General features: G+C 44.2%; 1 protein-coding gene across 5 annotated transcripts in view; it reads left to right on the top strand.

The window, feature by feature from the left end:
• Positions 1-7,997, top strand: part of DDHD1 (DDHD domain containing 1) — a 41,125-nt gene extending 33,128 nt beyond the window's left edge. For 2 of the 5 annotated variants that reach the window (XM_081191575.1, XM_081191576.1), the window contains 5 exons: positions 521-596; positions 2,862-3,011; positions 4,658-4,910; positions 6,145-6,339; positions 6,984-7,997. In XM_081191575.1, coding sequence (XP_081047701.1) covers positions 521-596; positions 2,862-3,011; positions 4,658-4,910; positions 6,145-6,339; positions 6,984-7,180 — 871 coding nt within the window. In that variant the 3' untranslated portion in view covers positions 7,181-7,997. Of the gene's footprint in view, positions 1-520; positions 597-2,861; positions 3,076-4,657; positions 4,911-6,144; positions 6,340-6,983 lie in introns of those variants that run through there. The other 3 variants (XR_014007553.1, XM_081191577.1, XM_081191578.1) reach the window with 3 other exon arrangements.
• Positions 7,998-10,822: the final 2,825 nt, after the last annotated feature.

Consider the following 10,822-nt stretch of genomic DNA (forward strand, 5'->3'; position numbering starts at 1 on the left):
GGCGATTGGGCCGGATCTGGCCCCCGGGCCTTAGGTTGCCTACCCCTGGCTTAAACTCTTTCTTTCCCCTATTCTGAGAGAATGCAATTATGTCTTAGGGCAGGATTCACCTTAGGAGCTCTGTCCACAGGAGTCCTGAGAAATCAGGCTTGCTTCCCCCGCCCCCCATCTCCCCACAAACTCCCTGGGGAGTTTGGGAAGGGACTGTCAAGCTGATGTGCTTGCATGGATGGAACATTTGTAGTAGTATGACATTAAAATTCACATTTTTAGTCTTACAAAATTTGTCTCCAGAATATTTATTTTGGTAAATTACACTAATTTACATGGTACTTAATGGAGCACTATTATTATTATTATTATTATTATTATTATTATTATTATTATTATTATTATTATTATTATTATTATTATTATTATTATTATTAATTGACTTTATATACTGCCGTATTCCCGCAGGTCTAGGGCCAATTAACTGTTTCTAATCAAAAGAACTCAAAATGTCTGTATTTTTTCCTAGATTGAAGGAGATAGAAGAGAGGTTGCATGGACTGAAAAAATCCACCATATCTAAGACACCTGCCTTAAAATTCAAGGTACAAATAAGTGAGAAATGTGCTCTTCTGCTAATGGCTCACATTTAGCAAGAAATGTTTTTCTGGTTCCACCTTTATTTATTGCTATTTATTTAATAGATTTCTAAGCTGTCACTCAAAATATAAATATGTAGTGATAAATATTTTTTTAGAAACTTCAGAACTGCAGTTAAAATAGTACAGCAGTCAAAACATTTCAAAGCAGCCAGTAAAAAACCCTAACTCAGGCACTGAAAGCACATGAAGCAAAAAAGGTTAACCAACACTAAAGGCAAACTGGAATAAAGTGAGCAGGTCATATCTCTTGAGGGAGGGAGTTCCATAGACTCCATGACCTCAGCAAAAAAAAAAAGCCCTTTCTCTTGCGTGGTCCACTATCCTAATCATTCCTACTGGTGGGCATACTGCCAGGGCCTCCATAGCTGATCTAAATGCTCAGCCAGCTTCATAAGAAGTCCTTGAAGTTAACTGGTCCCAATTTTTTTAGAGCTTCAAAGGTCAATACCAGCACTGTGAACTGGATCTTTTAAGTGAATAGGCAGCCAGTATAGCTGGTGTAGAATTGATGCAATGTGGTCTGTGCTTCATTCCCACCAGCATCGGGTCTGCTCCATTTTGCACTAGTTGAAGCTTCCAAACTTAGACTGATATGACCCACTCGTAGGCACTGTCACTTCCACAGATATTGCCAAGTCCAACAGGACCCTCAAACTACAAACTTGGCCTTTTAGAGAGAGTGCAACCCTACCCAGAACCACTTGGAACATCTCCACCCAGAGCAGTCTGCTTCGTTACCACAGTACTTCCATCTTCTCTGGATGATGTTTCAGTTTGCCGGCTCTCATCACTCCTCGAGGCTTCTGTCCAGGCGTTCCACAACCTCCATGGGATTAAGAGGTGGAAACAAAGATGCAGAACTGAGTGTTATCAGCATATTAATGACACTTCCCCCTAGTGGCTTAATGTAGATGTTAGAAAGCATGAGGGAGAGAACAGGACTTTGCAGTAGAGGGGAGGGTAGAACAAAAGCCCTCCAGCGCCACCAGCTGATTGCGTCTCACCAGAAAGGACTGGATTCTACACCCCACTGTGACTTCCAAGCCCATTCTGGGAAGGCAGTCCAGAAGGAAGATACCAACACTCCCCCAAGAATTGGTTCACATTCAGTTTCTTAATGTTACTCTCTCTCGAAATGCAGCCCAGCCTATAACGCTCATACATTTTTATTTATCTAAAATAACTACAAATCCAGTGAAATCAGCATCAAAACCAACAGCAACAGCACAAAGATAACGGGAAGTCTGTATCTGCAAAACATTGATCAGTTAATGCATATACAAGCTCAGCTTCATTAGATTGTCTTGAACACAAGGCACGTCTCTGATGCTATTGAGCGGAGTTTGTATTTTAGTGAATCTAGTTCGATTTTTCTGTAAGGTCAAGTAATAATGTGTAATGCCTAAGTTTGCTTGGGACCAAGGTTGTCAGATATGAAGGGTTTGACTATTGAGGAGTTTTTGGGGCCTCTGCTGTTAAGATGTCCGTAGGGTCTGTGACTCAGTGGCACATAAGAGCTTTCAGATTCAACCCCTGACATCCCCAGCAAGGTGGGTCTCTGATACGAGGGTTGGGAAAGGCTCATGCGTTGAGTTAAACATAGTTAAACACGGCCTGATTTCGTATAAGGTATGTAGTAAGTTGATACGCAGCATGTACACATGTTGGGTATTTTTATGGAACTATCTTTTCTGCTTGCTTGATGCTCTTGTGTGATTTTTTAAAAAAGAAACTGAATCATGCAGGGCATTATTTTTAAAGATAGTTAAGTAGTAGTTACAAGCTTCTTCCGATTTCCCATCCATTTGTCACCAACTGCATTTCTGCTATGGAAATGCACCAAAACCTTCTGCCTGCAGCCTCTTCCTTAGTGTAGCACTTAGGTTTGGGGGAAGCATCCTGTGCTCTAAAGGGTCATCTTTGTCTCCCAGCCTCCCATGGGACACCTCTTTCATTGGAATTTGCTTAGACAGTGGTTTTGAGGTATTTTTGCAAGTAGCCCACGTGGCCTTCCTATAGCTATCAAAAGATGTCAAAAGACTAGTAATTATTACACACTGTGATTTCCCCCAATTTGTAACATACTATGAAGCGACGAGATAGCTCTACACCCCCAACCCTTGCAAAACAGAAAAACAACCCGACCCAGTATATGCTAGAAAGATGCCTTTTTCTCTGCCTGTTAATATCAAATAAATGTCTCCTTAGGTTGAGAATTTCTTCTGTATGGGATCTCCATTAGCAGTGTTTTTGGCCTTGCGTGGCATCCGACCAGGAAACAGTGGAAGTCAAGATCACATTCTGCCCAGAACTATTTGTAACCGGTTGCTAAACATTTTTCATCCAACAGATCCAGTGGTGAGTGTTAGTGCAGTAACAAGCTTTCACCTCAAGAGCAGAGGCGGCCCTACCATGAGGCAAGGTGAGGCGGCCCCCTCAGGTTGTGGATTTTGGAGTGGAAAAGTCAGGTGGGAGCCACAGAGCACAATCCCGGCAGGGATGCGTTTGAAAAAGAAGGGGGTTTTGTTGCTGTAGAGCTACCCTTCATTTTGATGGGGATTGCACAGGAGAATGTGACAGTGGGTTGTGTGTGCCCCAGATTTTTGTCAATGGAAGTGACCAGCACACATCATTTGGGTTTTCCGCCTCAAGCAGCAAAATGTCTTGGGCCGGCCCTGCTCAAGAGTATTTCTAAATAGCATCTACTGAAGACCTGTCAAAGGCATTGGCTCACCAAAAATGTCCCCATTGACGCAAGTAGGTTTGGCATGTAGCACAGCCTGGCAGAACAAGCCATCTTCCATTAGGGTGAAGACAAGATGCAATACAAGGAGAGTTCAAAGCCCAATCCTTAGCCACTTCCTGCAATTGACAGCAAATCAGATGCTGGATCAGCAATCTATGCCTTCTTTATTTTTAAAAGGGCTGTGTGAGCATCATGCCTTTTTTTTGTCTGTTTCTTTATTTTTGTTTTTTAAAATTAAACTGCAGAACTTTTCTTGTGATTTGGAGCACGTGCATTGCTTGGCAATATCCAGTGCACCCAGCAATTGGTATATTAATTATCATTTGGTTTATATCCTGCCTTTCTTCCAAAAGGAGCCAAGGTCAACATGGGCATCTTCTGCTGGAAACCGGCTACACAAACACACACACGCACAATGCACACTGCAAAAGGGCATGTACCATTTTAACAGAATTCAGCAAGGGCACTTCTAGAGCAGCCTGAGACGCTATATTTAGTGTACTTCTAGCGTCTTACTTTATTTTTTCTCAGTTGTGTTGAAATCAGAGGGAAGTTGTGGTGAAATGTTCAATATCCATGAAATTTTCTTTTAAACACAGTTCAGAGACATTGGGAGTAGTTCATGTAATGAACCCTGTCAGCAATGACTTTTGTTTCTGCAAAAGGGCTTCCCTCCCCCTGCTTTGTGCCCCCCATCTGCTCTGTGGGGATTGGGAGAACCCCAGAACATGTAGGGGAAAGGAGAGGGAAGATCATTCCATCAGGCAAGTTGAAATCCTTGTACAGATAGAACCCCTTAGCAGTGTGAACCAGCTGCACATACCATTAACAGACCCTGAAGCAACAGCTACTTGGGGTTTCACAGATGCGGGGTAGCTGTTCTTGAAATTTGAAAAAAACGCATCTGTCCAGAAACCTTCCCTTCAGTCAATTTCTTCAATGCTCCAGTGACTTTAGCAAGACTTTTGGGAGCAAGGAGCACGTGATCTCTGTTCCTTGGCCTGGAATGATTGTATGTTGCTTGTTACTTAGTCACTCGTTAGATGGGGGAGTTTAGAATGCCCAGTTTTAATACAAAGAAAAATAATCGTAACAAGTCTCTCCCATAAAGCATTCATTGTTTAGAATAGGTCCATGTCATAAGGGCCCTGAGACAACAGTGATTGTCCTTTCTAAGTATTCAGATTGCAAATGGAAGGAAGAAGAGAAGTGAATTGTTGTCTTCCACTCAAGCCCTCTTGTCTCTTCTTATTTACAGGCCTATAGACTAGAACCTTTAATTCTGAAGCACTATAGCAACATTTCTCCAGTCCAGATCCACTGGTATAACACCACGAACCCTCTACCTTACGAGCACATGAAGCCAAGTTTCCTCAACCCGGCAAAAGAATCTACCTCAGTCTCTGAGAGCGACTCTCTCCCAACATTGCCCAGCCCAACAACATCGCCTGTCCTGGCTCGGCGGCACTATGGGGAGTCCATAACCAATATAGGCAAAGCAAGTATAATGGGTAACTATTCTTGAAGCATTGGAAAACCTTGTGCCCCTGTGTGCATATCATACCCTCCAAGGAATAAAATAATCTCAGGTCGGCAGTTCGAATCCCCGCGACGGGGTGAGCTCCTGTTGCTCGGTCCCTGCTCCTGCCAACCTAGCAGTTCGAAAGCACACAGTCGCGGACAACTCTGGGGTTGCGGCGCTCATCTCGCTTTATTTGCCGAGGGAGCCGGCGTACTGCTTCCGGGCCATGTGGCCAGCATGACTAAGCCGCTTCTGGCGAACCAGAGCAGCGCACGGAAACTCCGTTTACCTTCCCGACGGAGCGGTACCTATTTATCTACTTGCACTTTGACATGCTTTTGAACTGCTAGGTTGGCAGGAGCTGGGACTGAGCAACGGGAGCTCACCCCGTCGTGGGGATTTGAACCGCTGACCTTCTGATCGGCAAGCCCTAGGCTCTGTGGTTTAACCCACAGCGCCACCCGAGTCCCTTTTTTGACAGTTTATATACTGCTTAATTGCAAAAGTCTCTAAGTGGTGCCTAGCTTTTGTGCCATGAGATTCCACATGGTGCTCATGATTGCAGTGGAGGCGCTAATAGGAGGGAGGTGGTATTTTCCCTATGTCGGGAGGAAGTGGGTTGAGCACAGTGCGAAATGTGGTATCCCCACAATGTCTGGACTCCCTGCAAGAAGAAAACAGCAGCTCCTCCTTGATCATATTATAGAATGTATCTAAATGTTAACATTTTTACTGCCATCACACTCTGCATTTTTTTAAAAAAATAAAAACAAAATTTTATTAATCTCGATTTCCTAGATTGCTTACAAAAGAGAACCGTAAAACAAATATAAAACAGATCAGAAACAAAAGCAGCTATTGTAGCAAAAGCAAAAATACAGAAAGCAGTAGATATAAAACCAGTAAACATTTTAGACTTAAAAAAAAAATTGCCCAGGATTTTAACACACTACATTTTTAAGGTCTTCACCTAAAGTTGTAATTAGTGAACCCTTTGAATAGTGGTACCAGGTGTCTTTTCAAGATTAGCATCTGCAGTATTGTAGCTTGTACTCTATCCACAAGGTGGCAGCAGAGTCAGATGAAAAGGCCAACATGGTCGAGTGGGGAACAGTGGCTTCTGGTTTGGGGCAGAGGGGGTGTGTTTTTCATGACACGTTTTTTGTCCTGGAGTGCTGTGTGACCGCCAAGTTGAAACTCCCCTTGTGTTGTGCTGAATACAGGAGCTGCTAGCATCGGGAAAGGCCTTGGGGGGATGCTCTTCTCGAGATTTGGACGTGCCAGTGCTCCCGCTTCCCAGGCACTTGAGGCAGGAAAAGAAGGGCCAGAACTGGAGGAGAAGAAGCCATCCTTGAGCCAGGCGTCCATCGGAACTCAGATCTTGCCACACAGCAGCTCTGGCTTCTTAGATCCAACAAGTGAGCAAAAGCAGCTTTGGTGGTCTGCAGAAACCCTAGCCTTGGCTTCCCCTTTTTCTTCAAATGGGAAACTTTTTTCAGGGTGTACATTGAAAACAAATGGGCCATGTGGGCTCTTGCAATGGAGTCCCTGTGCATCTGTAGCAGTCTTAAAGATGGTGTATTCCATTCCTACAGATCTGGGGTTCCTAAAACTGCCTCACGCCTAGGCTCCCTAAATCAAGCATAGTAGAAATTCCAGCCTCCCCAAGCTCACCTGTTTTTCTTGTTCTTGGGATGAACAGTTTGTGTAGTCCTTGCTTTTTTCTGATTTCCCCTCTCTCCAAAGACCCATGGCCTGAAGGGTACCATTGTTTACACAGAAGGGTACAACTTTGAAACATCACATCTACCCTTGGCTGTTCCCTGCGTCACGCTTAGTAGGATCTGGCCGATGGGCTGCTTATTTCCAACGGTGCTACTGTCACAGCCCCACCCCCCACCCCCATATTTTGGGATCCATATCAAATCAGGAGCTGATGAAATAGCTTAGTAAGTTGTTGCCAGAGCCCCCACCCCAATACGCACAAGCAAAGAACAGAACTGGGAGCGCTGTGTTGTTCTGGCAATAATCCTTTGTGGTTTTGTTCTTGCTTCCTTCCTAGTGGACCTGGAGCACAGGATCGACTTTGAGCTCAGGGAAGGCCTGGTGGAGAGCAGGTACTGGTCTGCTGTCACATCACACACGGCTTACTGGTCATCCATGGACATTGCTCTCTTTCTTCTCACCTTCATGTACAAGCAGGACCAAGAGGAGGAAGAGGAGGAGGATGGCATCAAGTCACACTTAGAGCCTGTTTGATTGTAGCCTCGGGGGTGGGTGGGGGGGGTAGGGAGGGAAGTAGGGAGAGGATGAAACTTGACAAGTGGCACAAAGCAGCCTAAGTTCAACTTCTGTTTCTAAGGCATGGAGGTTTCAGGTTTAAATGCATGTCTGGATTCCTTGCTTCCAAGATTATTTCTCCATTGCGGCACATTTCCACTTCTGTGCTAATTGAGGCTTTCCCAGAAGGCTGCTCTCAGTTCCCACTCTTACAGCCTGTAGTGGCACCGTCAGCATCCATCTCCCCAGCTTAGCATAACTGCTGTTTAACAGAATTCGTTTTTTTTAGTGCAAAGATTACTCTGGTTCCAGAATTCATTTTCATTTCAGGAAAAAATGCCTGCAAACCTAAAACAGCCATGCTCTGTGTCCTTTGTATTGGTAAATTAAGAAGCAAGTGGGTATCATAGTTCTAATCTGAAGTCTGTTGCTCCAGGTTCCATTGAAATTCCTTTGGGATGGCAGACACAAAGGGGTGTGCTAACACAACTCATCCAGAAACTAAAACAGGCATGAGGCAAATATTTTGAAATACTGTAATTATAATTTATTATTACCTCTGACTAACCGTTTTGTTTCACTCCAGTGTGTAAAAAGCGTTACTTTTCTACTGTTTTTCCCCGTTTTTTGTTTTTGGGGGGGCATAATTTAAAGAACCACATTTATTTTCTACAGTGTTAAGACTTTATTCCTCAAATGACATATCTTTGTACTATTCAAAAGGAGCTATGGACACTGTGGCACACTTTTCAGTATTTTTTCATTAAAAATAAACATTTGTGGATCACACAAACAACACTTGCTAAACAGTTCTTCTCTGTGGGTAAGTAAAGTCTCTGCGGAGAGTAGGCTCCTTCCTGCATAGCGTGCACTTTGGAGAACTTGCAGCATTTTCTTCTCAAATTCTAAAATGTTATTTAGGAATTTCAATGTAAGCAATGGTGGAAGCTGAGTCCTGAACTTCAACTTCCTCAGTCATCAAGGAGTGTATTAACCTGAGCATACGGCCCTGGACATTTGGACCAGCATTCCCTAAGCTTGTGCCTTCCAAGTATTTTGGATCACACCTCCCATCATCCCTAACCAGCACAGCTGGAGAACACCTGGTTAGGGAAGGGCGGATTGAACCATTTTTAAGAGACTTGGGAAAGTGATGCTAGCCAGGATCCAAAAAGAGGCATCCGTAGTTTTGTCAGCTGTTTTTCTTAACATTTTGCGGTTCCAGTGAGACCCATCTGCTTTCAAAGGGGCCACTTTTGTGGAAAGAAGAGCAAAAATCAGCTTCCAGACAGGCTCCCCGTTCACACACACATCCCCCTTCTCAGTATTTCACGTAGTATTTTCGAAACGCATAAAGATGGCTGCTTATTTGCCTTAAATGTGGATCTGAGTCTCCTTTTGTCCTGGCTCACCCCAGCTAAAGGAGACAGACTTTTATTGATACAAGAAGCGCTCGCAACAACTCCCGTGATGCTCCGGGTGCGCACACCTCTAGCCACTGAGCAACAGTCCCCCACAGATGTGCGCTCTGTGGGGCAGTTACTGCAGCAGTGATGCCCTACCCCTCTGCCAGCTTAAGTAACCTCCCCTGACAGGTTGCGCGCCCGCAACCTGAGACCTCTGCTGCGTGGAAGTAACCAGGCAGCAGGGCAGGGGGAGGTGGGGAGTCTACTGACCCATCTCTCACCTTAACGCCACATCCTGCCCACCTTCCTCCGTCTTGGACTGCCCTGACTCTCCCTCCTCCCCCTGCCCTGGTGCCAAAGCCCATAAATTGCTGGTCCCCTCTCCTGGGTCACTCTCCTGGTCCCCTGACTCCAACATACACTCTTCAGAGGCCTGCTAGTCTTGATGACACCTTTCTACTTTGTATTCGACACAATCAACATAAATAAAAAACTGCCGATAAAACAGATTAAAGCACAGAAAACCACACTAGCACATAGGAATTACAAACAGCAATAAAGCAATTTAAAACCAGCCCACAAGCATATTTAAATCAAAGCTGAAAGTCGTTACTGAATAGGGCAGTCCTTAGAAGAACAATCGTCTTACAATCTCCAGATATCAGAAGTATAATAACCGCATGGAAATGTTATACAAACTGGCAGTCTGAGTGTTACGTTGCAAATTTGGTAGTTTGGTAGAATGGCAGCATGCTTGAGGGTTTTGGGAACTGGGTGGGTATCTTCAGTAGTTGATTGTTGTGTGTTGGAATGTCAAAGGTTGCTTCATTTTCTGTCACTTTGGAATGCAAGCGAGTTTCTACCATCTTAACAGTCATGAAACAGGCTTAAAAACAGACTCCGCTGAAATCCTTTCAAGATCTGTGATTATCTCAAATTTGTGAAGGCAAAGCTTAATGTCAGAGTGATTTGGAATGCTTATTTCTCTGAAGGAACAGACAGTAAAAAAGAAAACATGGCATAGAACTGGAAAAACTCACATGTTGTCTGATCATGTCCACAACCCTGGGTTCGTTGGTGAGATTGAAGGGGGTGCTTAAAAATGGCATCCCCTGTTACTAGCTTTAAATGTCAGGCAATAGCTCTTATTAATATATAAAGTAACATTAAATTTAAGTGGCCTTTGACAGCTACAGAGTGCATTTAGCTTACCAGTGACTAGTGGATTTCACAGATTTGGAAGGAAGGCCTTCTAAATGCCCAAAGTTAGTAGTTCCTGGCAGACTCCGGCATCTCCTTTTCCAGAAATCAATCTGGATGTGGCAATCCCCCTTCCATTGTTATGACTAACAAAGATTGTGACGCCCAACCTCAGCAGTACTACTCCTCCCTTGAAAAGGGATATATATTTGCTGTATTTAAGAAGGTGCCATTATCTGCATGTGGTGCCTGGGCAATGTGCTGAGCAGAACCAGGAACTTTCAAGAGGAAAACCCAGCTTCTCGGTACTTCCCCCACTTAAAAGATGAGGTCTGTGCAACTTTATACACTTCAAGCTGTGCACCACCTGTGTAATTCTAGCTTCCCAACCACTGCTGCTCTGTAGCTCCAAGCAGGCAGCAGTGCCAAGTTTTATGCTCATTAGCCAGCCATACACTGAGGACCGTGACCCTGGGCATAATCTTGAGTTGTGCCCAAGGCCTGGTGCAAGATTTAAGTGTTGCTGGGCTAAATTAAAGCGCTATGGCAGTGCTTTAGTAGAGATAAGACTCAGGTTCATGGGTTTGAGCCCCACGTTGGGCAAAAATATTCCTGCATTGCAGAGGGATGAACTACATGACCCTTGGGATCCCTTCCAACACTACAATTATATGATTCTAAACATACATGTAAATGGCCGATTGCCAAGAAAATCCAACACATTATATCAGACATAGGCAAACTCGGCCCTCCAGCTGTTTTGGGACTACAACTCCCATCATCCCTAGCTAACAGGACCGGTGGTCAGGGATGATGGGAATTGTAGTTTCGAAACAACTGGAGGGCCGAGTTTGCCTATGCCTGCTTTATATGCTACCTAATGCTGAAAGTCTAATAAGTAGCTTACAAAAATAGACACGAAAACAAGCAATAGTGGGAAGCACCAAACCATTTTTGTATACTGGAATGCCACTCTAGAGGTCTGGCAGTATATAACCATGCCTCTCAATCCATC

Source organism: Podarcis bocagei (genome assembly GCF_964188305.1).
Source record: "Podarcis bocagei genome assembly, chromosome: 1".
Taxonomy (NCBI): domain Eukaryota; kingdom Metazoa; phylum Chordata; class Lepidosauria; order Squamata; family Lacertidae; genus Podarcis; species Podarcis bocagei.